Genomic DNA, 24,541 nt, shown 5'->3' with positions numbered 1-24,541 from the left:
ACCTGGGATGAGGTGCCCACCCACATGCAGGGTCCTACCTGGTCCAGCTGCTTCTGGATCTTGCTCTGCTGCTCTGTCACCAGCTTCAGCTTCTCGGCGTCAGCCTCGGGGAACTCCCGCCCAGCTTTCTTGGCTGTGCGCTGCTTGGCACACAGCGCCTTGCGGGACTTGCGGTGTGCCCCGATCTGCTCCTCCAGCACCTTCAACTGCATCTGCAGCAGCTGCTGCGTGTGGAACAGCCACTCCTCGTACTGTCGCTGGTCAGCCTCATCTGTGGGACAGGGAGAGGGCTTGGGTCAGTGGGGACCCTGGGTCAGCAGAGACTTCAGATCAGTGGGGATGCCAGGTCAGCAAGGATCCTGGGTCAGCAGGGACCCCAGCCCCCAGGGGCAGGGTGAACCCCATCCCACACCAGCCCAGCCCTGCTACTCACTGATGACGCCCTGGGCGAAGGTGGGTGGGTTGGGGCGAGCCTGGGTTGGGTCTGTGCCACTCCGCTCCTGGCAGAAAGGAGAGTGTTGGGGACACATGCTGTGGATTCCCATCCTCTCCCCACAGCCCTCACCTTCTCAGGGAGCCACAAAACCATGGGCCAGAGCAGTTCTGGCCTGGCAGCCCCAAAAGACCCCTGTATCCCCTCTGGACACCCCACTCACCTGCCCACTCCCTGCCAGTAAGTGGTTCTGCATGTCAGAGACAGCTGGGCCCCCTGAGAGCCGCTGGGCCAGCAGAGAAACCTGTTGCCTTTGGGGGACACAGAGATGGGGTGTGAGCCGGAGCCAATGCAACCTGCCTGCCCCACCCTGTGCCCCCTGGATCCCTGTTCCCATTACCTGTTCATCCCTGGGGCCACCCCAATGCTGCCCTGAGCCATCACCTTCTTGATGCCCTTCAATGCCACCATCTTGGCCTTGGCAATGGGGTCCATGATGTCCTCAGCTGCAAACTTGTCCAGGTCTGCTGGGAGAGAGACCACAGCACATTCAACCCCATGCCCCCCACCCAAATGAGGCCCACACTCCCCCAAAACAATCACCCGCAGCCCCTACCTGTGTCTGGGAAGAAGCTGTTGGCCAACTGCTGCTGCATGACGAGCTGAGGGGGCTTCAGGCCCAGGGCAGGGGGCTGCACCCCGGCCATCGGCTTCTGCACCAGCACCTGCTGCTGGCTCTGCTGCGGCTGCCCCAGGGCCACCTGCACCCCATGGGGGGATGACAGCACATGGGGCTGCCCAGAGCCCATGCCCATGTGGGGGGCCAGAGCTGGGCCCTGCTGGGTTGCGTTGAGCCGGGGGGGCTGCGGTGGCAGCAGTGGTGGCCGGGCCACCAGTCCCAGCTGGAGGGGTGTCTGTGGGGCACCCAGGCGGGGTGGCTGCCCCTCGGAGGGCTGCCCGGCCACCCCTGTGTGCAGCATGGAGTGTCCCGGGGCCGGGATGTGGGGGGTGCCACGGGGCAGGTGGGCTGACATCTGCTGCTTCTTCTGCAGCTCCTTCTTCTCGTGCTCCAGGAGGTCCTCAATGAGCAGCGGCAGCTCGCTGGCCACCAACGAACTCTCCATCTTGTCCAGATCATCTGCCGGCGAGTGCCGGGCACTGCCCAGCCCCAAGGCTCCGCTGTCCAGCTCGAACTTCTCCAGCAAGCTGTTGCTTTGGCCACCCAGCTGGGCAGTGGCCAGTCCACGGCCAGGGCCAGTGTAGGGGTCCTTCTCCAGCATGGGGACGCCAGTGTGGCCACTGCTGGGGAACTGAGTCAGGCCGAGGCGAGTGGGGCCAGTGCTGGAGCTCAGGAGGGTCTGGCCAGGTTTGACACTCAGCCCCAGGGAGGCAGAGATTTTATCTGTGCCCTGCAATGCTTCTGACTTGACAGGCACTGGGAGGCGCTCAGGGCCAGTGGTGGTGAACTGGCAGGGTGAGGTCTTCAGGCAGCCATCCTCCAGCTTGGGCTTGACGTCGGTGGGCAGTGAGCCAGCCTTCACCTCCGCACCCTGTGCCTTGAAAGCTGGGTCGGAGGCCAGCGCAGTGCCCGTGGGGCAGGCAGAGAGTCCCAGGCTCATCCCAGACACCAGCCCTTCCTTGGGCACCTCCTGATCCTCCACAGATGAGGTCATGTCTTTGCTGTCGCCAGGGTCGGGGAGCTTCAAGGTGGTTGCTGGTGGTTCTGTCTTGAGCTGAGCCTCGCGCTCAGCTTTCTCATTGGCTGACTCAACCAGGCGCAGGTGCTCGTTGAAGATGTCCTTCTTGTCACCAGTGTCCAGCTCAGGGTCAGTGTAGGCCAGCAGGTCAAATTCATCACCATTCAGCAGGTCATCAAGGTGGGGGTCTGCTGTCTCCAGACTGTCCAAGTTGTCTAAGTCATCGTCCCCTTTGGCCACATCCGGATCCAGGCTAAGGTTGGCCAAATCATCATCATCTTCCAAGTCCTTGTGGGAGCCGAAGTCATCGTCCAAATCAGGCTCCACGGACACCTCGCAGGGCAGCCGCCCCCCGTCCAGGCTCAGGTGGCTCTTCCCCGGGGCTGGCGAGGGGTCTGGAGCGGGGCCATCCTTGGGACCCTCGGGGCGGAGGGCAGCACTGGAGGACAGCGGACGTGGGGGAACGTGCTGCAGCTCTAGGGTGGGGGCTGGCAGCGGTGGTGGAGGGGCCGCCTTGGCGTGGGGCTGCTGGTGGCTGTTGCCCATCTCAGCTCCCTGCGGGGACGCGGGTGGCAGCGCTGCTGGAACCTTCTGGGATGGTAGCGCCTGCATGGGCACGACAGGGGTGCAGAGGGCCTGGGGGGTGCCTTCCTCCCCGGGCAGGAAGAAGCGAGGCCGGGGTGCCTGGGGGGCAAAGGGAGACCCCACGACCCCCCCAGGGCCCTTCTGCACGTTGTGTCGCAGCTCGATGAAGGGAGCTCCCAGGGCGGCGGGTGAGGGTGGCACAGCCTCGGCAGGGGTGGGCAGGCGGGTGCCCAGGCTGCCCATGGGGGTCCCAGCGGCCGGGGGGGCGAAGCGGGAGGTGACAGGGAGCCGCAGGGCCGCCACGGCCGCTTGTTGCTGCTGCTGCTGCCAGAGGTGCTGCTGCTGCTGCTGTGGGGACGGTGACGGGAAGACCCCGCGGGGGTAGAAGGCCTGGGGGGGCCCCACCGCCGCCCTGGAAGACACCGCAGTGTTGGCAACGGCTCGGTACAGCCCTGATGCACCACATCCCATCCCCCCCAGACTCTGCTGAGCACCCAAAACTCCACAGCTGTCCCATCCCTCCACACTGATCCCCACAAGCTGGGGGCATGCATGCTCCTGGGGTGATCCCTGCTGGCTCCCACCCATGCATGCTGAGCCCATCGCCCTGTCACGGGGCACCCACCGCCCGTTGATGTCCAGCATGGCCGGCGTGGCTGCTGGCGGGGGCCGGGAGAGCCGCTCGTCCTGCGCGAACGCCGCCTGCACCATGACAGAGCCAGGCAGCTTCCCAGCACCAGCTGCCGTGGCCAGAGTCCCGAGGAGAGCCTTGTCCTGGAAGAAGGAAGGAAACAGAGAGTCACCCCTCCATCAGCAGCATCCCCGCCCCGTGCACACCTTGCCCCAGCTCTCCCACCTGTGCTGGTTGGTATGGGGCCATGCCCCGGCTCAGCTCGAAGCTCTGCCCGCCGGCCTCAGGGGCCCAGCCAGCTGGTGAGGAGGAGGCAGCAGCAGCCGCGCTCTCCTTCTCCTGCCGAAGGCTGTTCCGCTGGATCTGCTGGCGGATCAGCAGCTCCCGGAGCCGCTGGCGCTGAGAAGAATTGAGTGTTAGAACCCAGATGGCAATAGGAGTGAAACCAGCAAGACAAACCACATGTGGAGTGGCCGACGATGCCTCCACCGTCCAAGCTTTTCCCTTTCATTCTCTCCCAAACCCAAATAGATACATCTGGATTGCAGGAGAGACCTCACCTGCCGCTGCTTCTCCAGCTCCGACTGGCTCATGGTGCCGAGAGCCCCATCCTGGCCGCCAGGCAGCTCTGCCAGGTCTCGATTTGGGGGTGCCGAGAGCCCCGCAGCTGCCTCTTCCCTCTTGTCAGCCGTTAGTCCCAGTGCAGTGCGGGGCAGGAAGGCTCCAGAAGGGTCCTGCTGCTGCGGGGGGCCTGGGGTCTGTGGTGGCAACACCGATGGAGGCCGCAGGGGCGAGAGGCTGTAGGAGTCAGGAGCAGCACTGCCGGGGCCCAGTGGGCTGCTGGCCTGGTGGAAGCTGGGGGACGAGGCGTAGGCCGAGCTCTGGGGCTTCCCAGAGCCATAATGGCTGTTGATCCCGTGGGGCTGGTGGGATGGGGAGCCCTTGAGCGGCTCTGAAACGGCTGGGGGGAAGGTGAAGCGCATGGGGGGTTGGCTCCCCGGGAAGACACTGGCGCCGGGTGAGCGGGCAAAGGGTGGCTGTGGCCCGGCCGGTGCCTTGGCGTGGGGGTCGCCTGCCGGGGTGCCCCCGAAACCTCCGCCAGCCGCCCCCACTGACTTGAACCCCGGCTCCGGCATCTGTGGGCGGGGTGGCTTGTGCAGGGGGGTGAAGGGATCCCGGGACTGCGGCCGGGAGGGCGGCTGGGAGTAGGGATCTGGGGATTGGAAGCGAGGGGTGACAGGGGACTGGCAAAAGGCTTCGTTGGAGAGTGGGCGGGGGGTCAGAGGGGACTGTGAGCTGGATTGGGACTGGGGGCTGGCGGGGATGCGGGAGAAGGGTTCAGAGGGCAGGGAGCGGGGCGGGAGGGCACAGCAGGCCTCGGGGGGCTGCAGCCGGGGCGTCAGCGGGGGCTGTGAGTAGGGGTCAAGATAGGGCGACTGGCGATAGAGATCAGGGTGGCCAGGGGGTGAGGAGGCCAGAGAATGGGGGTCAGGGGGCCGGTGCCCCAGCCCCGGGCTCTGCGGCTCTACCTGAGAGACCCGTGGGGTCATGGGGGCTTTGAAGACGTCAGCCGCCTTCAGCTCCGCAGCCGAGAGGTGGGGGCCACCTGGGGAGTCCCCATAGCCCATGGCAGAAACGTAGCCAGGTGAGCAGACCCCCAGGCTTCCCCCATCCTCCTTCTTCACCTCCAGACCCTTCTTCTGCTCCCCAAAAGGCAGGGGAGAGAGCAGGGCTTCAGGGGGCCGTGCCCCAGGACTCCCTGGCACCAAGAGGTTGTCCAAGGAGGGACACCGGGGCTTCAGGAAGGGGTCAGGGGTGCTGGGCTGGTGCCGTGGGGTGCCAGGTGGCGTGGGGTGGAAATCAGGGGGGGCACGGGGGGCGGTGAGGGGCTGGGGCTGGCTAGGGAAGGGCTGGAAGGCAGCACCCGACGTGGGGCTCTGGCCCAGGGGCGAAGGGAAGCGGGGCTCCAGCGTGTAGGCAGGGGCCGCGCCGTAGGGGTCGTGCGAAGGCACTTGGGCAGGGGACTGGGGCGGGAGCTTGAGGAAGAGCTCAGTGGGAGACTCCGGTCCCCCTCCGGCACCCGCTGGGGGCTTCAGGAAGCCCTCGCCGGTGGCGGGGGGGCTGCTGATGTAGACGGGCTGTGCCCCTGGCGGCACCGGGATCCGCAGGTGCAGCGAGGGCCTCTCAGGCTTGCGCAGTCCCTCCCCTTTGGTCTGCTTGTTGATCTGGCTCTCGGCCTGCTGCAGAAAGAGCCGGGCCGTCAGGGCTGTGGGAGCCCTCCTGCCCTCTCTGCGGGCTGGGGATGGGCTGGGGGCAGGCAAATCGTATCCCCCCAGGGCTGGGCCGGGGCCGCCGGGCACCTCCCCGCGCCTCACGTACCTTCTGCACCTTGTTGATGCGATGAGCCGCCCGGTTATCTTTGGCCTTTTGCTAACAAAGACACGAAGCCAGCTGACTTGCAGCCCCCGGTGCCCCGGCCCCCCACCCCACTGACCTCCTGGCACTCACCAAATATGGGGCTTTGTCCGTGGCAGGGACTTTCCTCCAGAGCTTCATGATCTGTTTGCAGCGGCTCGACCAGTCTAGGAGTCCAGTACGAGCAGATGAAGGGGAAAAAAGCGACATTAGCCCGGACCTGATGATCCCACCCACATTCTTGGTGCGTCTCCCTCACATGTGTGGACAGTCCTGTGCCCAGGAGCTAAAGCTGAGACCCCCTACCCATCACTGCAGAGAACGCTTCAGTGCCAGAGCAGCCAGGACCTCTCCTCAAAAAAGGGACCAAGGGAATCACACTCCCCCAACCCTCACCCCCAGTGGGGCAGCCACAGCCCCCCCAGAGCCCTACCTGGATAATCCTGCTTGAGGTTGGGGAAGTTCATGTTGGCGTAGAGGACGGGGGAGATGGTGGAGAGCTCACCCAGCTCCTCATCCTTCTCCCAGCGCTGCAAACTGCGCTGGTTGTAGGACAGCCCGTCACCCTCGCCCTCCGTCGTGGGCGTCGTGGGGGTCGAAGGGGTGGTGGCAGCCGAACTGCTGGCCCAGGGACTCTCGGGCTCGCAGTGATCTGGGCTGAAGAAGCCACTCCGCTCCCTGAGTGGAGAGGAGTGTTACAGATCATCAGGTTGTGAGGGAAGAGACACTTGCACAATTCAATTCCCCACAACACCCCACAATTCAACTCCTCCAATGAGAAGACCCCCAGCTACTCCACATACCTGTTATCGAGGAACGGGGACTGGCAGACCCCCGGATACGAGTCCAAAGAGACGGATCCAGAAAGTGAGCCCAGGGAAACACTCCCTGTGAGAGAAAGGAGATGGGTTGGAGGGAAGGCAAAGCTGGGGCTCAAGCCTGAACCCGCCCTGGGGGTCCAAGAAACCCCCAGACAGCACAACCCCCAAAATGTTTCCTATGTTCACCCCCAGAGCAACAGGGAATATCCAGGAGCTTGGGCTGTTGGGTACCACAGGCACCACTGCTCTCCGAGCAGGTCAACCCCATAAGTTTGGCTTTCCTGGGGTTGGTAGTGACTCCTGCTCCTCATCACACTCTCCAGGGAACTCCTGAATAACTCTGCCAGTTCCACCCACCCTGCCCTGAGAGCTGGAGGTCTCCTTGCAGGAACGGCCGCTGTGCCCGGCTGGGGTCCTGTCCTGCCTCCATCCCCGCAGCCACGCAGTTGAGGGGTTGCTCCCCACGCTCCGCTGAGCCCAGTACATCCTTGAAGAGCTGCTGCACATCTTTGCTCTCCATCTTAGGCAGCTCTGCAGGAGAAAAAGCAGGAGCTGAGCCACCACAGGGTGCAAAAACCACACTGATGGGAAGCGGAGAAACCTCGGGGTCAAGGTCATGGGACCGCAGTCACTTCAGCAGATGAGGGGGTGCAGGATGGTCTCACCTTCCGTGGGGATCTTGTCGAGGTCAGAGCTCAGCGCTCCCTCGCCCGGGGTGGCTGGTTTTTCGCTGTCCCCGGGATCTGGGGAATCCTTCGGGTCGTCGGGCCCTGTGAGGAGGAATCAGGAAGTGCCCTCAGCCCCCTGGGATCCCCGGCTCAAGGCTGGGGACCCCCACGGGGCAGCCCACATCACCCAACCCGGGACAAGAGTCCCTCGGTCCTCCAGGACCCCGAGCCACACGGGGGCGCTCTAGGCGCCACTCTATGGTCACTGGCATCACGGGACTCACTCGACGGGAACCACAGAGGTCAGCCCCACCTAGAGCACACCCCTCGACCATAGAGTTCCGTCTCGATGGTTGTGGGTGCTCTAGGCCCCGTGGAGGACTCGGCTGTCGGGGGTCCCACAGGGGTCCCCGGGGCTCACCCAGGTCCTCGGCCTTCGCGTCGTCCTTGCCATCGTCGTCGGGAGCGGCGGCGCTGCCATCAGTGCTGTCGTCCCCTGCAGGATAGCCCAGGATTAAGTAAGGTGGGTCAGGACCCTACGAGCTGTCCAGGATCACCCCCTGATCCCCAGCGTCCTCCTACACCCCTCAGTGGTGACGGCAAACTGCAGCAGCCCTCGGTATTCTCCAACAAACCTCAGTGTCCACAGCAGCTGCTCACAATGAGGGCCCCGCACAATCCCAGGGACCTCCAATATCCCACCCAAAACTCCCAAAAACAACCCCAAGGATCCCCAATGACCCCTCAGCCCTCCCCAGCCATCCTGGACACCCCAACAACTTCCAACAAATCCAGGGACCCACAACAACCCCAGGCACAACCCCCATCCACCCCCTATGACCCCAACCAACTCTCCAGAGACATCCAACCACACCAGGGACCCACAACAACCCCCCACAAACCCCCATAACCCTTCCCACGGATGGCAGCCATGGTTTGGGTTGCAGACCCACTCCTGGCCACACTCACCTCGGGGGTGGGTGGGGGTCTCCCTCCTGTCTGGGGGGCCCCCCTGCAGTGCTCCAGCCAGGCTGGGGTCCCCCTTGGGCCTTGGGGCTCCCTGGCCCAGGGAGGGGCGGGCGGCCCCATCCCCCACCCCCCCTGCTGCCAGCAGTGCTTTCCGGCTCAGGTCCATCAGTGCTTTCCCAAAAAACGCCTCCTGGAATGGGAGGGATCTGTCAGCATCGAGGGGTTCCCTCCATCTATCCCCCCATCCACCTCTGCCTCCCCATCCATCCCACCTGCAGGTACGGGGGGAACATGTCTTCCAGCTTGCTCTTCTTCCGTCCCCGGCGCTTCTTCTTCTCATCCCCCTCTCCTGAGCCTGGATCCAGGCCAGCCTCGGCTGGGACATCACCCGGAGCCCCTGTAACAGTCCCCCCAGAATGAACATCTACTGCCCAAAAAGGGCCTGAGGCTGTTCTGTGCCACCAGCACTGTCACAGCATTGTGGAGTGCAACCTGAGGGCCTCTCCACATCCCTAGGGGCGAGAAGGGGAAATGGGACGGGATTGAAAAGAGGAAGAATGGTGCTGAAAAGGAAAAAGAAAAAAGGAGAGAAAGGGGAGAAAGGGAGAGAGGAGGACGGAAGGAGGCAAGGAACGAAGGAGGGAAGGAAAAAGGAGGGAAGGAACGAAGCAGGGAAGGAGTGTCACCGGGCCCTACCTTCCTCAGGGTGTCCCTCAGTGCTCAAACCCTCACGCCCCACGTCAGGCAGCACCGCTGGGACCTTCTTGAGCCGCGTGTGGGACTTGCGCTGCCTCACCATGAACCCACCGATGCCTGGGGGGCAGAGAAGGAGGGGGGAATCACAGTGGGGCCTGGGGGGTCAAAGAGCCCAGAAGGGTTCAGGGCCTGAGGAACACTCACCAGGCCGGTATGGTTTACGCTTCCTCTTCTTGCACTCCTCAGGGTCCTCCAGCCCCTTCCCCGAGTCCCCATCAGCTCCAATGTCACGGTCAGGGCTGGCAGGAGCCTCGAGCTTGATCTCACACTCCATGTGCTCCACACCCACTGCCAGGAGGAGTGCATGTTACTAGGGTCCCCTGGCACCCCCATAGTGCACCACCCCAGCGCTCCCACCAGGATCACCCACCCTCAGCTTTGAGCAGCTCATCAGTCTCCAGGTCACCATCCTTCTTGTCCTCAGGGCCCAGGGAGTCAACCCCCTCCAGCCCTCCATCGCCATTGAGGGTGCCTGGGCGGCCCTTGCGCTGCCGCCGCTTGTGCAGGGGTGACAGCGTGAGGTTGCGCAGCACGGCCATCCCTGTCTCTGTCAGCCATACGCCCTCAAAGCGGAAATACTGGGGCTCTGAGGGGACAAACAGCAGCATTAGAGACAAACACCAGCACTGGGTGCATGGCCAAAAGAAGGCACAGCCCCAGGAAGCCCATGGCACCAGCACGGCACTGCACGTACCTGGATCCTTGGCTTTGACCATCTCGGTGGGAGGCGCGGGCACTGCGGCAGGGAAGCAGAGGGACAGGTGAGTCCCCATGCCCCCCGAATAGCCCCCAAGTCCCCCAGGGTTCCCCCACCCTGTGAGCTCACCGGGTTTGATCACATAGGGCTGGCAGGCGCTGCAGTCGAAGCCTTCATCCGCAGCCTGCTCCACCTCCTCCTCAGTGAAGAGGCTGTCACATGCAGCATGCAGCCACCTGCGGGCAGCGAGGAGACTTATCACACACCACGGCCTCCCCTGGAGGACCCCAAATTTCAACCCCCCAAGCCCAGGGGACGGTGCTCACCGATCACAGTGCCGGCACTGGATGAGCAGGTCGTCCTCCACGTACTTCTCGCGGCAGAAGGGGCAGACAACGAGGCTGGCGCAGGGCGCACAGTGTGTGTAGTTGTTCTGCCACTCGCAGTGGAAGCCAGGGGATGCAACCCCGCACTGCACACAGCACACGCACCTGCAGAGGGGGGTCCAAGGGGTTAGTGGCGGTGCCAAGCTCCCCCCGTGGCTCCCCTTGTGTCCCCCACGCACCACTTGCACTTCCAGCCACCCTTGGGCACGGTCTGCAGCGGTGGGTCCAGGCAGTAGGTGTGGTAGCTGATGTCGCAGTCGTCGCAGAGCAGCAGGCGCGAGGGGTCGGAGGCTTTGCCGCACACCTCGCACACGATGCACTCCACACAGCGCCAGCCCTTCAGCAGCATCACCTTGGTGATCTGGGGACATGGGAGGGCAGCCACGTCAGCCCTGGGCATGACCACAAGGGTCCCCAGTGGGGCTGTGGGGGACCCCAGGGCTTGGCATGGATGCAAGAGAAGCGCTGGAGCACAACACAACACGTGGACATGCCAGGCACGAGCTCATGTGTGTCCCATGGGACATGGACAGCCCCTGGGGGCACAGGACAGTCCTGTGGGGCAAGGGGTCCTGGGCCCCCTCCTCACCTTGCTGTTGACGCAGTAGGGGTGGTAGCACTGGGAGCACTGGGAGCAGGCAAGAAGGTGCCCCTCGGCCCCACGCCCGAAGCTGCCGCACACCACGCACATGTCCTGGAGAGGAGAGGTTGTGAGTGAGGAGACAGCGGCTGGCAGGGGAGAGACAGTCTGTCCCACCCTGTCCATCTGTCCATCCTGTCATGCCCTGGTTACCTGCATGAGCACAAACTTGTCAGTGTTGGAGAAGAGGACGACTGTGTTCTGCATTGTGTCATCATCATCCTCGTCCTCCTCCTTGCTGGGCGAGCTCTCCACATCAGCAAGCTGGGGACAGAGAGGGAGGCTCAGCACTGAGGACACCTCTGTGCAGTCTGGGGGGGCAACCAGCCAGTCTGGTGCTGGAATGGAGGGTGCAGGAATACGCAGGGGCAGCAGAGCCCCTCCCCAGGGGAAGCTCCACAGCTGCACTATATTTGTGGGGTGAAGCCCCCAGACTCAGCAAAGCCCCAGGCAGTTGCACCTCCCATGAGACCCCCCATCCCCCCCACTGTGAGGGCTCCCAAACCTTTCCAAGGTGGTGGGGAATGGAATGGGGGAAGACTCTCAGCTCTCAGCCTAACAGCTCAAGGACCCCCTGGCCCCCCACCTCTGCCCCAGCCCAGCCTTACTGCTAAGGTGTCAACAGACGAGGTGGTCGACTTCAGGCGTGCGCGGCCCCGGCCTCGGCCCCCGTGGGACCCACCTCGGGGGCGTCTCCGCCCGGGGAAGCTGCTGCTGCGACCCTGTGGCCAAAGGGAGAGGGGAGTTACAGCACCAGAGGGCCCAGTGGGACCCCCATGCCAGGGCAGCAGAGGGGCACTGCCCCCGTCCCACCCCACCACGCGCTCAGCCCTCGCCTATTTGCTGCAGGGGCAGCCCAGGAAGGGGACACGGCCCCAGCAGGGTGCTCAGGGTGAGGGGTCTCCCCATACCTGCTTGACACGGGAGCGCCCCGGGGAGCTGCGGCGCCGGCTCTTGTCCCCGTCACCCTTGGCTGCTGGTTCGAAGAGCAGCGAGTCATCAGTCTCGGCACCCAGCGGCAGCGACCCAGCGTCCTCCTTCTGCAGGCTGGCATCAGCAGAGGCTGGGCCCAGCTCAGGTGACAGTGACCCCCCGCCCTCAGGGTCTGGGGACCCCAGCAGTGGCTCCGAGCCAGGGAAGCTGCTGCTCGTGTCCCCCTGGCTCAGGTTGGAGATCTCATTGAGGATGTCGGGCCGTGGGCGCAGGGCAGGGGGCTCGGGGCAGCCCTCATCTCCATGCCCCAGCAGCTTCTCGCTGGTAGTGCACACCTCCATGGGGGTCTCAGGACCCAGCTCCTCCGGCTCCAGGAGCAGGGGGGACCCTGAAGGGGACCCCTTGGCTTCGGCGTCACCCCCAGCCCGGCCTTCCTCCAGCGCATCCTCCTCGCTGAGTGGTGGGGAGCTTCCACTGGTGCCCTCCCTCTCCAGCCTCGGTGCTTCTTCTTCCTCCTCTTCCTCCTCCTCAGGCAGGCCTGGGAAGGGCCCCAGCTCAGGGGCTGGGCTGCCGTGGGGGGCATCTCCAGGGGGGCTGGCTGGGGACTCCCCCTCACCACCGGCCATCTCCATCTCCTCATCCTCAGGTGCCTCAGCGGGGGCCAGGGTGACAGCAGGGGAGCCCAGAGGTGGTGGTGGGGAGCCGGGGGGGTCGGTATCCATGGCGGTGCCGGGGCTGCCAGGGGGCTCGGGCAGGGCTGGGGTGGGGGGCTCCAGCACTTCGTCCTCCTTGGTATCAGGGGAGGGAGCTGGGGTCCGTGCAGGTGAGATGGCACGGAGAGCTATGGGTAGAAAGGTGGGAACAGTGACATCACAGCCCCTGCAGAGACATCCACTCCCCCACCAATCCGTGTTTCCCCAGACCCACCTGGGGGAGCTGAGGGTGGGGGTGTCATCTCAGGGGGCAGCGAGGGCTCTGGCTCCAGCTCCATCTCTTCTTCGGGGAGCACCTCTGGAGCCAGGGCTGGCGCTTCCTCTGCCACCGGCACCTCGGGGAGGAGACCTGAGGGATGGAGAATGCGGTGAGGGGGTACAGGGGTCCTGTCTAGTCCCCTGTGCCACCCAGCCTGGGATTGAGAGGCGAGACCCACAGCCCCCCAGCTGCCCATGTACCCCAAAACAGAGCACCAACATATGAAAAGAGGAGGAACATGGGGGTCAGGCAAAGCCAGTGCTGGGAGAAACCCCTGGCGTGGGATCCCCAGAAACAACAGAAAGGGAAAAGGACAGTGAAAGGTTTTCCCAAATTACCTGGTGGTTTCAGGTCCTCCTCGGGGGGCAGCTCACTGGGGAGTGGCTCTTCAGGGGGCAGCTCAACAAGGGGGGGCTCTTCAGGGCTCAGCTTCTCGGGGGGCAGCGCTTCAGGAGGAGGCTCCTTGGGCAGCAGCTCGTCGGGGGGTGGTTCATTGGGGGGCAGCTCATCAGGGGGCAGCTCCTCAAGGGGCAGCTCGTTGTGGGGAGGTTTGGGTGGTGACTCATCGGGAGGCAGCTCATCAGGGGGTGATTTGTCGATGGGCAGCACTTCAGGGGGCAACTCATGGGGGGGTGACTCCTCGAGCGGTGGTTTCTCAGGGGGCAGCTCGGCAAGGGGAGGGACGTTGAGGGGCAGCTCATCAGGGGGTTGTTCAGTGGGGGGCACCTCCTCAGGGTGGGGTCTGTCAGAGGGCAGCTCAGCAAGGGATGGTGTCTCGAGGGGCAGCTCCTCAGAGGGAGGCTCCTCGGGGGGCAGCATGAGAGGAAGGGGCTCCTCAGGAGGCTGCACATCGGGAGGCTGAATGTCAGAGGACTGAGCATTGGGGGGCAGCTGATCAAGGGGTGGCTGATCGAGGGGCAATTCATCACAGGGCAGTTCTTCGGGGGGTTCCTCACTGGGGAGCACCTCCACAGAGGCCAGCTCACCAGGAGGAGACTCAGAATTGCCTGGGGGAGCCTCCTTGGGGTCTGGGGGTACCTCTTTGGGGTCTGAAGGTGCCTCTATGGGCTCTGGGGGTGCTTCTATGGGCTCTGGGGGTGCTTCTATGGGGTCCGGGGGTGCTTCTATGGGGTCCGGGGGTGACTCCTTGGGGTCCAGGAGGGGCTGCGTCTCCTCATCACCCCCCACAGGCTCCAGCTCAGGTGGGGGCATGGGTGCATCCATCGGCTCGCTGGGGCCAGGGGACTCCAACCTGGGATGGGGGAGACTGGGTGAGGGGACAGGGCTCAAGCCACCCCGTCCCCAGGGCTGAGGGACACATCCCCCCACCCACAAAGGGCCTGACTCTCCCTCCAAACCAGCACCCCCATCCCCACTCACGTCTGGCTGGGGGGGTCAAGCTGTGGCGTGTGTTCTGGTGCCGTGGGCACATCGGCTGCGGCACGGTGCTGCTGGCAGTCCCCGCACACCGTGGATCCCGGGGACCACTGGCAGCTGGAGTCGAACCCCGCGGGGCGCCGGCCACACTCTGAGCAGACCCAGCAGTTCTGGGGGGGAAGCAGAGATGTGTCAGGGGGTGCAGTGGGGCGCAGGCTCCCTGTACCCCTGAGCAAGAGCAGGACACACCTTGCACTTCCAGGAGCCGGTGGGGAGGCCCTGGATGGCTGGCTCCATGCAGAAGGAGTGGTAGCCCTTGTCACACGCCTCGCACACCAGCATCGCTGAGTCCTGGCCGCGCTGCCTGTGGGGCACAGGGGTAAGTGAGTGCTTGGACCCTCCTTGGGTGCATATCCCCCTCCCCACTGTGAGGCTAGGGGCTCACCTGCAGATTTGGCACACTTTGCACTCGGGGCACTGCCAGCCTGAGCGCTTGCAGGGCGTCAAGGAGATGTTCAGGCAGGCCCCGTGGCAGTGCCGCCCGCAGCCAGTGCAGAACACCAGGTCCTGCAGGTCACCCGGCCCATTGCACACCGAGCACCGTGCGTCCTCTGTCAGCCAGGAGAGAAGGAGGTCAGGACTGCCTACTCTTGGGGTTATACCCCACTGGGACCCCTCACCGGGGCAGGAGGGTCCCAGCACCCAGGAGTAGTGTCCCCAGCCCCACATACCCATGTCGACAGCCTCAGCCACGTGCTCGGGGCAGAGCAGCCGCAGGGTCTTCATGGACTGGAAGCAGCCGCTGGCAGCGGCACAGGGGAAGTGGTAGAGGCGGGAGCAGCCGGCAGCCGCCCGGCACGGGATGGTGGCCCCCGCCCGCCCGCAGCGTTCACATTTCTGAGGGCAGAGGAGCCCGGGGGGGTCAGTGCTGCCGCAGGGGGGCTGAACCAGTCCCTGCCATCCCCCGAGACCCCTCGGGATCTGCTCACCTGTGAGATCCCTGAGAAAACAGCTCTGGCCACGCCGGCTACCTCCGGCTCTGCACCGGCCGCCCAGGCCGCACACCAGTGGTGCACCCAGCAGTGTCCTGTGGAGAGCGAGCATCAGGGAGAGCTTGGGGACACCCAGGTGGCAGGACGGGGCCCCCTGCTCTGTGACCACACTCACCTGTCGGCTCGAAGAGCTGTGCAGGGGTCACCCCCTTGGAGAAGCCAATCTGTGCCAGGCTGTCGCCCGCCAGCTCTGGCTCTGGGGGGAGCTGGTTGGGCCCTGGGGGAGGCTGGCCAGGCCCATCAGGTGGCTCGTAGCCCACCAGCCGCTCTGGCCAGTCGGGCACCGGCTCGAAGCGCCGCAGCTCCTGCTGCCCGTGTAGGCTCCAGTCCCCACAGTTGCAGAGGGCACAGCGACGGCCTGATGGGCTGGGAGAGGGAAATGGGGGTGTCAGGGATATTTAAGACACCCCCAATAGCTCCACACCACCTCCAAATCCTCCCACCCTCACCTGCCAGCCTTGGGAGGTTCCTCCGTGTCCGTGCTCTCCGGCTCTGGCCCTGCAGAGGCTCCTTCAGGGGGTTTCAGGGGGTCCCCCTCAGCGCTGCCCATCTCCTCCGAGGCCACGGCCCCATCGGCTGTGGGGAGAGAGGGTGTCACCCCTGCAGGGAAAACAGGGACAAGCCACCCCCAAAATCCTGCCCTGGCTCACCTGGTGCGGCCGCGTCCTTCTCCTCGCTGGGCGCCTTCTGTTCGTCCATCCTGCCTTTGGCGTCCCTGGGGGGCCACAGCTGTGGGGGGGATAGCTGTCAGCTCAGGGATGATGGCACTTTTCCCTGCCCCCCTGCAGCCCCCCGTGACCCTCTACCCTAGGGACAGGGCAGCCTCTTCCCATCACTTCCCCCAAAGACAAGTTTGTGGGCTCTCAGACTGGAAATGTCCCCCAGAAGTGGGGTTGGGTCCTGGCTCCCCAGGGGTCCAGGAGAACCCCTGGCTTCACCTATCACCCTCTGCCCCCCAGGTCCCCCCCAAGTCCAAACAGTAACACCCAAATGTAGCTGGGGCAACAAAACCCCCAGGTGACCTCAATTAAACCGTGGGGGAAGGCAGGTTGGTAACCCTGGCTCTACCACACAACAGTCACCAGATCCCCCCGAGAAGCACCCAGAACCTGCCCCGGAGCACACCCAGCGCTCACAGTGCAGCTGGGACCCCCCAGTGCCTCCCACGTGGGGAATCTTCGGGGAGAATTTGGGGTGCAGAAGAAAATAAGGTCCCCACCACCAGCACCTGCCTGTGCCTCAATTTCCCCAAATCCAACATCAATCCCGCACAGCACAGGGTGTCCCGGGATGGCTGTGGGGGGAAGACTCACCCCAAAACACGACACCCAAATCTAGGGGGGAGCCTGCCCTGATCTGCAGCCGCCCCCTCCCACTGCTGCTTCACGTGCACCCCAAAAACCCGGGGGGGGCCAGCACTGCGGGGGCAGCGAAGGGGACCCTAAACCCAACCACGAGCCACACGCAGGGTGGTGGGGGGAGATCTGGAGCGAGCCCTGGGCACGGAGGAGCCCCCAGCCCAGAGCCCGGGGCACCGGAGAGGGAGAGACGCACCGGGGCAGCGCCAGCCCCCCAAAAGCCCGAGACGGCGCAGGGAAGGAGGAGAAAGCCCCCGGCGGAGTCCCGGCCGCGGGGTAGGAGCGTCGTGTCCCACCCAGCACCCCCCCTCCGGTTCCCGGTGGGCCCGGGGAGATTCAGGCCCTCCCCGGAAAGGCTCCGGGGCCGGTGGGATTCGGGCCCTCCCGGGAAAGGCTCCGAGGCCGGGGGGAAGCCCGGCCCGCGCCCCCGGGGGGTCGAACCGCCACGCGGGGACACCCCCCCACCCTCCCCGTTCCGCCCGGGCCACGCTTCCCCCCCTCCCCGGTGAAACTGGGGGGTCGAGCCGGCCAGGCCCCGAGCCCCGGCCCACCGCGGCCTACCCGGGCACCGGCACCGGGCCCCGCGCGACGGGCCCGGCCGTACCTGCGCTGCGGCCGCCCGGGCCCCGCCGGTACCGGACACAAAGGCGTGGGGGCCGCGCTCCGGCCCCGGCCCCGGTCAGGCCTTACCGGGAGCGGCGGCACGGCGGAGGCGGCGCGGCCCGAGCCCGCACGACCGCGGGGCCGCTCCTTCCGGGGCCGCCGGGGCCCGTCCCGCCCGCGCGGGCCCCCCGGCAGGGCCGTTTGCACCCCCGCTCCCCCCGCCCGGTGCTCACCCCCGCGGCCGCCCTACGCCGACGGGCCTCGGGGCGCGGGGCGTTCGGTGCTCCCCGGCGCGGCCATTTCCAGAGGAAAGTAGGTCCCGTGCCCGCCCCCGCCCCGCCCCGCCCGCCCCGCCGGGGCCGCCGCCGCCGCGCTGGGTCCTAGGGGGGAGCCACGGACCAGGGGGGCGCCGCCGCTCCCGCACTACTTTGGGCGGCGGGGGCTGCGGGCGGAGGGAGACGGTGCGCGGCGGGCGGGCGCTGCGGCCGCGGGGGGGCTGGGGGGTGTGACGGCGCGCGCGCGGCCGCAGCGCACGCTGCCGGGCGGGGCGGGGGGAGATCCCTCCGCCGCGCTTAACCCCGGCGGCGCCGGGGCGGGAGCGCACGTGGGCACCGAGGGGCGGGGCGGGCGCCGGGAGGCTCCGCCCCCTCCCGGGACCGGCACCGGGGCGGCCCCGGGGGTGGACGGAGGGAGGCCTTCGGGATCGCGATGGCCACGGGTTTAGACGAAGGGAGGGTGGGCTCCGGGATGGGGAGCAGCCGCCGGGACCGGGACCGCCCACCGTGACCGGGACCGGTGTCTCCGCTAGCAGCCAATGTGTCCGGTCCCGGGGTTCCCGGTAGCAGCCGCCGGGACCGGTGCCGGTGTATCCGGAGCAGCTGCTGGATCCGGTCCCCGTGTCCCTGGAGCAGCCGCTGTATCCGGTCCTGCAATCCCCGGTAGCAGTCGCCGTGCCCGGTTCTTGGGGTCCCCGGTAGCAGCCGCCAAGACCGATCCAATTTCCCCGCGCATGGCCACCGCGTGCTGCTGCTGAGCCACGGTCCTGCACCACGCGCGCCCGGTTCCGGTATCCCCGGAGCAGCCGGTTCTGCTCCCCACCGCACGATCCCCACCCTCCATCCCGTGGACCCCAGACCCGAATGAGTACAGGGGCCACATCAGCCCCCTCAGACCCGAGACCCCCGGCAGGGACATCACCGGCGTGGGGGGAGTATGGGGGACGAACTCCCATAGGAATGAGTATTTTGGGCCCCCGGGAGACCCAGAGACGTGGGAGAATTACTGAGAGGGTGCAGCCCCCACTTGAACCCCAGGCTGTGCTACCCTGGCCCCAGCACCCCAACAGCCCACTTCCTGCCCCCCAGCAGCTCCTGCTCCTCTTTACCACCATAATTGGGTAATTAGCAATAATTAGCCCGACTGGGTGGAGACAAGCCACAGGGGGAACCGCAGACAGAGCACCCCCCACTCACGGAGCTGGAGTTCTCAGGGAAAGAAATGGGGGGGACAAGGCTGAAGAACCCCACAAAGGTCCCAGTGAGGCTCCTGGGGTGCTCAGCCCCATGAGGAGGGAGCTCAGCCAGACAGCACAGCCCGGGTTGGAGGGACCCCCATGTTGGGGTGCTGGGGGGGACCTCACATACTGCCTCCTTCCCCCCAGCAAGGAACAGCTCCCCCGGTCCAGAGGTTTACAGACAAAACAACGTTTAATTGTTTCAGCCCTGACTCCCACGGGTCCGGCACAGCCGGACTGCAGCCCCGTGCTGGGAACAACACCCGCATTCAGCCCTGCCTCCCAGAGCAGGAACGGCTCCGACCTGTCCTTGTGCGTGTGGGGGACACCAGTGATGAGCTGGGGGGCTCCTGGCTGGGACAGAACCCCCACCCTGCTCCCAGCCCCCTGTGAGCCCCACAGCCTGTGCAAAGTGAGGTCCTGAACCACAGCAGGACCACGTGGCCTCCCCAAAGCCACTGCTGTGATCCAGGAGAAGGTCCTGGGGGGGTCTCTGGCCCATCCAGGGGTCCTGCCCCATCCGAGGGATCACATCAGGCAGCAGTTGGTGGATCTGCCATAAGAATTGTCCACCCGGTCGATCTCTTCAATGATCTTCATGAAGATCCCCTGGGTCACCTGGGGACGAGGGGACATCAGTGCGAGCACACTGGGAACCCTGCTCCCAACCCCAGGTGGGCTCCGTCCCCCAGACCTGGCTCTCCTTGGCTGAGGACTCAAGGAAAATAGCTCCCCACGACTCCGCCAGCTTCTTCCCTTCATCTGTCCTCACTTCCAGGCTGAAGACACAGCAGAACAGCAGAGGACAGGCAGGATGTGCCACTGGGACACACGCATGCGTGGGACCCCCAGAACCCCCTTACCTCCGCAGGGCCAGGTCTGCCTTGCTCCCCACCAGCACCACGGGCATGCTGTGGGCATAGGGAGGATCAGGGCGAGGACCACCCCAGGCCCCCCTCCCTGGGAGGGACAGCACCTACCGTGTCTTCCCCCGGCTCTCATACAGCTTGTTGTGGAGGGTCTTGACCACCTGGAAGCTGCGGGGACAAGGGGACATCCAGGCACTGCTTCCCCTCGAGGGGTCCTCCCCATCCCAGGTGACTTGTCCCCAAGTCTCGGGGGTTCCTCACCTCTGTAGGGATGTCACTGAGTATACCAGGACATAGCTGTGGATGCCAATGATGAAGGAGGGGGGCAGGATGGTGTACTCATCCTGGTGGGGACAAAACCGGTGGCAGGGGTGGCTGGGGGGCCAGCAGCCCTCAGGACCCCCAGATTGCCCCAGCATTACCTGCCCAGCTGTGTCCACCAGCTGCAGCTGGAACTCATCCTTGCCCATCACCACCATCTTGTTGTAGGCTGCAGGGGTGGCACCAGGTTAGGGGGGCTGCCTGGGACCCCCAAACCCTCCCCCCAAGGTTCTGACCCACCTCTACCCCATTCCAGGGGCACCTCAGCCCCCAGCACAAGGTTTTGGGGCACAACCCACCCCCACAGAAGCAGGGACATGTCTGTCCTCATCACCTGGGGCCCCACAGGGCCATCAGGAGGTAGGACCCGGGGCAAGCAGCCCCCCAGCCTCCCTGCCGCCTGGGACTTACTGCTCTCGACCGTGGGCTCGTAGCACTCCACGAACTTTCCCTCCTCGAACTGGTGGGCCAGTGAGGTTTTACCTGGGTGGGGGGAACCAACAGGGCTGGGTGGTCCTGGCATCCCCCCGGGGCAGGGAACGGAGCCGGACAGAGACACGAAAACCCCTCCCGAGGAGACTCCAAGGGACACAGCCCGGGGGAGACAGACGGTACCGGGAGGATTGCCCAGGCTGAACACGGCCCCAAACCCCGACCTGGGGTGGGGACCCACCGTGCTGATCCCGGAGAGGACCGGCACAGCCCTTCCCGTGCACCTGCCGTCTCCGGTAATCCCCAGCGGGGCAGCCCCGCTCCCACGCACCGCCGGGACAGGGACCCCCGGAGCGCCGGGCCGCCCCCCCAGAGGGCAGCACCCCATTCCGGACTGCAGGACACCCCCAGGCCGAGTCCCTCCGCAGTGACCCACGGCGCGGCAGCCGAGGATGAGCACATTCCGGTGCCGGACCGGCGGCATGGCCCCGCGGGGCGGAGCGGGCGGGCGCGGCAAACGGCGCTATAAACGGCCCGCCGCGCCGGGTGGGCGGAGCCACCGCCACTACAGCGGCGCCTGCACGTGACACAACACCGCCCGCCCGCCCTCTCCCATTGGCCGAGCCGCTGCGGAGGGGGCGGGGCTTACAGGCGGCGCATGCGTCGTGCCAGTCGGGGCTCTCCATTCATGAAAACGGAGGGAAGTGCCGCGGCCACGTGGTGGTCGCGCATCTGAGGGGGAACGGCGGGGGGAGTGTCCTTGTCCTGAGTCCCCACACGCCCCCCGCAACCTGTACCGCCTCGGGGACACCTGGGAACACCCGCACCCACCTCCTGCTCCCCGGGATCCCCATTGAGGCCTCCCCCAGCACTAGAACCCCCAGACCCCCAGGGGTGTTTCAACCCCTCAGGATGCCTGACTCATGTCCCAGGGAACCCCAGCCCCTGGGAATACTCCAGCCCCGCAGGATTCCCAGCCCCAGGGACCCCTAGCCCCTTGAGATGGTCGATTCCAGTCCCTTCAGACTCCCCAGGCCAGCCTTACACATTCCCCACTTCCAGCCACAGCTCCAACAGGGCCATAGACTTTCTTTATTTCCCCAAACAATTAAATAGTAGTATTTCTTTTGTTTCTTAAACAGAAGTGGTTAAAAGCAGGCTTCCCCCTGCCCCATGGGGCGAGCCCCTCTGCCGGGGCAGGCAGGCATGGGGGACATTTATATTATCATTTATAAATAGAAAAATAAAACTCTCAAGCAGGGCAGGTTAGCAGTTAGCATGGTTAGAGTTGGGTCTGGCATGGGGTGCCTGTGCCCGTGGCAGACACTTGGTGCCCATGGCAGACACCCCGTCCAGCTGCCCTGCGCGACAGGGACAGTGTGGGTGACAGGGACAGACTCAGAGCAGGGGGATGGGCAGAAACTGCTGCCAAGTGCACAGTGTTGTGGTGATTTTGGCATCCCCCAGTTGGATTTGGCCCCAGGGCTGGGTCTGATGGTGCCTGGCTGTGGCTTGCCAGGCACCAACCTCAGCCCCAGCGCAGTGGTTAATAAAGCAATAAATACTGGGAGGGCATGTGGGGGTCCAGGGCATGGGGACACGGCCGTGGAGGGACTCTAGGACACAGCACAGGGCTGAGCCACGTCCTTGGGCCACCCCATGACACTCCGTCCCATCCCCACCACCCCGTGCCCCAAGGCAGTGCTGAGCCCCAACCTTCCCAAAGCACCAGGAGTGCTCCTGTCCCTCCTCCCTGGGTCCAAGGCATGCCCAGGGCTGCAGCCCCTCCTTCCAGTGTGCAGCATCACCTGCCGGGTGGTGACCGGGGGGTCAGGGACCCCTACACCTGCAGGGCCTCCTGGCCCAGCACGCCCCCGGCCAGCCGGTAGAGCAGGCGGGAGTACCAGTGCATGCCCGCCTCCGGCACCGTCCCGTTGGCCACCTCGGTGTGGGCTGGCAGCAGCGAGAGGAGCCCGTGGAAGAGGCGGAGCGGGGCGAAAGCGCGGTGGGCCCAGCGGTGGCTCTCCAGGACGGCATAGCAGGATGCCAGCACCCCATTGACCAGCAAGGTGCCGTGCGAGGTGAGGGGGGCAAAGACCCCCACGCCATCCTCCCGGGAGACCCTCAGCACCCGCGCGGGGCGCAGCCCCTGCTCGCCAGCCCCGTGGGCCAGCACCGCGTCTCCCGGGCGCACGCGGCGGGCGAAGATGGGCAGGAAGGCGGCGGTGGAGCCGTTGGCAGCCCCGCGGGCCGCGAACACCAGGTGGGACGGCGTGAGGAGCAGCCGGCGCGCCGGGCTGGCCGTCTCGATGGCCACGAAGGAGGCGCGCTGGCCCAGGTCCCGATCGAGGAAGAGCAGCACCTCGGTGGGCACTAGGCGCCCGCCTGGCTCGGCGCCCAGCACCCAATCGCCCTGGCGCAGGTCGGCCAGCCCCCGGCGCTCGCCGCTCTGCAGCGTCACGGTGGCGTGGCCGGGAAAGCAGCCGCCGGTGCGGATGGCCAGCGAGTTATCTGGAAGGATGGAGAAAGATGTGGGTGTCCCCACTTGCCACCTCCACCAGGCCACCACCTCCAGAGGGGAAACGGCAACCCCCGGACCTCCAAACCACCCCCAGAACAAAGCGGGTATTTTCCAAAGCTCCCCTGGTTCCTGCGTGCAGCTCCTGGGCACTGCAGGGCCCCTTTGTCCGCCCTGTACTGACGCCCTTTGTTCCGGGCTGGAACGGTGACATTTACAGCCACTTTCACTTTCTGTCAATTGTCACTTCTGGACTGGATGGGAACTGCTGGCTGCAGCAACTGTGGAGCGGAGAGCTGTGGGACTGGGGGTTGCAGGGCTGAGGGCTGCATTGCTGTTCCACTCACCAGGAGCTGAACCACGAAGTTGCCTCCATCAAGCCAAAATTTGGAGGGGAAAGTGACTTTTTTGCCCATCTTGGGGCCAGAAACCCAGAGGGAACTGGGCTGGGGCCAGATGCCAGCTGACCCCACTGGAGCCAGACACCAAGCACAGCAGTAATCCCACAGGGATCCAGGATGTAAAGGGGGAGCAGCAAGGCTGTGGGCTGAGGTGCTTATGGGGATGGCTGGGAGGCTTACGGGGATGCCACCCCCCTGCCCTGGTGGCAGCCCCTTCTGCGTGGTACCTGCTTTGACGGAGACATGGATGTGTGCCTTGGACTCATAGTAGACCCAGTCAAAGCCAGCCTCGACGGCCAGGCGTGCCAGCATGCCGTACTTGTGGCGGTCGCGGTCGGACGTGGTGATGTCCAGGGCCCGACCCTCATAGTGCAGGGAGTCAGGGAGGTGGTGGCCGTCCTCGTCCCAGCCCTCCGTCACCCGCAGCTTCACCCCCGGCCACATGTTCATCACGGCGATAGCCAGCGAGTTCACCCGCTCCTTGCAGCGCTGCGGGGACACAGCAGCGACAGTGTCACCTCCCCGCAAGGGCCAACGGACAGCGACCCCACAGGGACAGACACCAAGCCTGCAAAAGGCTTGGAGAGAGCCCGAAGGGGCTGCTGTGGGAGTAGATGGGGTTCTCCCCCAGGGTGCAGAGAAGGTCATGTCCAAGCTGCTCCCCCGCCGGGATGCAGGTTGAACGTTAACGTGCCCCGGGGTCCCGTGGTGGAGCTGCTCCGCGGGTAGTCGGGCAGAACAAGCAGGGGACCGGGACGGGCACCGGGACGGTGTCACCTTCCCCGCGGCCACAGCTGTGACTGATTAACCCGGTGGCGGGGCTGGGAAGCAGAGCTGGGGAGCAACTGACTCTGAACCATTCCCGAGTCTGGGCTGAGGGGGGAAGCAAGGGGTCCCAGGCGGTTCGGGGGTCCCTCTCCCCATCAGCAGCGGCAGCATCGACATGGGGTGCAGGGGTCGGAACTGCCCCGGTCGTCCCCCCCCGCAGCCGGTGAGGTCACAGCGTCCCTCAGTGCCCCGGTGCGCCCCCGCTCCCCCGTTCAACAAAGCGGCTCCCGGGAGTGCGGGACCGCGGGGGCGGCAGTGCGGGGCGCAGGCCCGGGGCGGCCGTGCCCGGGGGGGCGGCAGCGGAGGGGGGGCAGGAATGCGCTCGGCCCGGCCCGGCCCGGCCCGGCCACAATAGGCGCCTTCCAGCCCGGCGCTGACCTCAGGCCCCGGGAATGCCGCCGCGGCCACAAAGGGCCCTTTCAGCCACCCGCACCCCGGGCCAGCTCCGCGCCCGCGGCCCCGCCGGGCCCCGCTGCCCCGGCCCCGCCGCCTCCGCCGTCCCGGCTCGCGGGAGCTGCCGGCGCCGCCTGGACCACTCTCAGCATCCCCCGTCGCCATGGCGACCGCGGGGCCGCCCCTCGCCATGGCAACCGTGAGCATCCCGACGGGCGCACGGCGCGTCCCGGGTTACCGCCGCCCTGGATTCCCCCCGAGGACAGGGATACC

At 65.9% G+C, this 24,541-nt stretch overlaps 3 protein-coding genes across 8 annotated transcripts in view; all 3 read right to left on the bottom strand.

Annotated features, from left to right (window-relative positions):
• The window catches only part of KMT2D (lysine methyltransferase 2D), a 28,774-nt gene extending 11,306 nt beyond the window's left edge, over window positions 1–17,468 (bottom strand). For 2 of the 5 annotated variants that reach the window (XM_085040907.1, XM_085040910.1), the window contains exons 1-39: window positions 17,227–17,468; window positions 15,683–15,761; window positions 15,482–15,608; window positions 15,148–15,398; window positions 14,970–15,067; window positions 14,712–14,877; window positions 14,426–14,591; window positions 14,230–14,344; window positions 13,984–14,150; window positions 12,942–13,855; window positions 12,559–12,693; window positions 11,610–12,472; window positions 11,307–11,420; window positions 10,852–10,962; window positions 10,648–10,752; window positions 10,238–10,419; window positions 9,999–10,163; window positions 9,802–9,908; window positions 9,670–9,711; window positions 9,346–9,561; window positions 9,120–9,263; window positions 8,916–9,032; window positions 8,492–8,616; window positions 8,220–8,409; window positions 7,672–7,746; window positions 7,248–7,352; window positions 6,940–7,113; window positions 6,565–6,649; window positions 6,195–6,439; window positions 5,855–5,928; window positions 5,726–5,776; window positions 3,907–5,586; window positions 3,572–3,745; window positions 3,341–3,489; window positions 1,050–3,127; window positions 834–960; window positions 657–744; window positions 434–500; window positions 39–271 (exon numbers count right to left, since the gene is read on the bottom strand). In XM_085040907.1, the coding sequence (XP_084897033.1) occupies window positions 39–271; window positions 434–500; window positions 657–744; window positions 834–960; window positions 1,050–3,127; window positions 3,341–3,489; window positions 3,572–3,745; window positions 3,907–5,586; window positions 5,726–5,776; window positions 5,855–5,928; window positions 6,195–6,439; window positions 6,565–6,649; window positions 6,940–7,113; window positions 7,248–7,352; window positions 7,672–7,746; window positions 8,220–8,409; window positions 8,492–8,616; window positions 8,916–9,032; window positions 9,120–9,263; window positions 9,346–9,561; window positions 9,670–9,711; window positions 9,802–9,908; window positions 9,999–10,163; window positions 10,238–10,419; window positions 10,648–10,752; window positions 10,852–10,962; window positions 11,307–11,420; window positions 11,610–12,472; window positions 12,559–12,693; window positions 12,942–13,855; window positions 13,984–14,150; window positions 14,230–14,344; window positions 14,426–14,591; window positions 14,712–14,877; window positions 14,970–15,067; window positions 15,148–15,398; window positions 15,482–15,608; window positions 15,683–15,731 (10,074 nt within the window). In that variant the 5' untranslated portion in view covers window positions 15,732–15,761; window positions 17,227–17,468. Of the gene's footprint in view, window positions 1–38; window positions 272–433; window positions 501–656; window positions 745–833; window positions 961–1,049; window positions 3,128–3,340; window positions 3,490–3,571; window positions 3,746–3,906; window positions 5,587–5,725; window positions 5,777–5,854; window positions 5,929–6,194; window positions 6,440–6,564; window positions 6,650–6,939; window positions 7,114–7,247; window positions 7,353–7,671; window positions 7,747–8,219; window positions 8,410–8,491; window positions 8,617–8,915; window positions 9,033–9,119; window positions 9,264–9,345; window positions 9,562–9,669; window positions 9,712–9,801; window positions 9,909–9,998; window positions 10,164–10,237; window positions 10,420–10,647; window positions 10,753–10,851; window positions 10,963–11,306; window positions 11,421–11,609; window positions 12,473–12,558; window positions 12,694–12,941; window positions 13,856–13,983; window positions 14,151–14,229; window positions 14,345–14,425; window positions 14,592–14,711; window positions 14,878–14,969; window positions 15,068–15,147; window positions 15,399–15,481; window positions 15,609–15,682; window positions 15,762–16,994; window positions 17,121–17,226 lie in introns of those variants that run through there. The other 3 variants (XM_085040909.1, XM_085040908.1, XM_085040911.1) reach the window with 3 other exon arrangements.
• Window positions 17,469–18,680: 1,212 nt separating this feature from the next.
• RHEBL1 (RHEB like 1) lies at window positions 18,681–20,675 on the bottom strand. Of its 2 annotated transcripts, XM_085041060.1 has the most exons (8): window positions 20,561–20,675; window positions 20,108–20,179; window positions 19,798–19,865; window positions 19,637–19,719; window positions 19,487–19,543; window positions 19,370–19,417; window positions 19,201–19,285; window positions 18,681–19,124 (listed from the first exon to the last, which is right to left on the bottom strand). In XM_085041060.1, the coding sequence occupies exons 1-8, from the start codon at window positions 20,610–20,612 to the stop codon at window positions 19,035–19,037; spliced, it is 555 nt and encodes a 184-aa protein (XP_084897186.1). In that variant the 5' UTR covers window positions 20,613–20,675; the 3' UTR covers window positions 18,681–19,034. The 2 variants fall into 2 exon arrangements, with proteins under 2 accessions (XP_084897186.1, XP_084897187.1); XM_085041061.1 differs by lacking the exon at window positions 19,487–19,543.
• A 516-nt stretch (window positions 20,676–21,191) lies between these two features.
• DHH (desert hedgehog signaling molecule) lies at window positions 21,192–24,176 on the bottom strand. The gene is made up of 2 exons (XM_085041020.1): window positions 23,275–24,176; window positions 21,192–22,639 (listed from the first exon to the last, which is right to left on the bottom strand). The coding sequence occupies exons 1-2, from the start codon at window positions 23,693–23,695 to the stop codon at window positions 21,969–21,971; spliced, it is 1,092 nt and encodes a 363-aa protein (XP_084897146.1). The 5' UTR covers window positions 23,696–24,176; the 3' UTR covers window positions 21,192–21,968.
• Between the last annotated feature and the right edge of the window lie 365 nt (window positions 24,177–24,541).

This window comes from Lichenostomus cassidix, chromosome 29 (genome assembly GCF_008360975.1).
Source record: "Lichenostomus cassidix isolate B80296 chromosome 29, HeHo_3.0, whole genome shotgun sequence".
Lineage (NCBI taxonomy): Eukaryota > Metazoa > Chordata > Aves > Passeriformes > Meliphagidae > Lichenostomus > Lichenostomus cassidix.
Note: the sequence above shows the minus strand (reverse complement) of the source record. Positions and strands in the feature narration are given on the sequence as shown.

Coding starts and splice junctions, on each gene's coding strand:
- RHEBL1 (XM_085041060.1), bottom strand. CDS start 20,612: ATGCCGCCGGTCCGGCACCGGAATGTGCTCATCCTCGGCTGCCGCGCC. Junction 19,286..19,369: donor GCAGACCTGGCCCTGCGGAG/GTAAGGGGGTTC, acceptor CTGTGTCTTCAG/CCTGGAAGTGAGGACAGATG. Junction 19,125..19,200: donor CCTCAGCCAAGGAGAGCCAG/GTCTGGGGGACG, acceptor CCTCGTCCCCAG/GTGACCCAGGGGATCTTCAT.
- DHH (XM_085041020.1), bottom strand. CDS start 23,695: ATGACCTTCTCTGCACCCTGGGGGAGAACCCCATCTACTCCCACAGCA. Junction 22,640..23,274: donor CCATGTCTCCGTCAAAGCAG/GTACCACGCAGA, acceptor CCATCCTTCCAG/ATAACTCGCTGGCCATCCGC.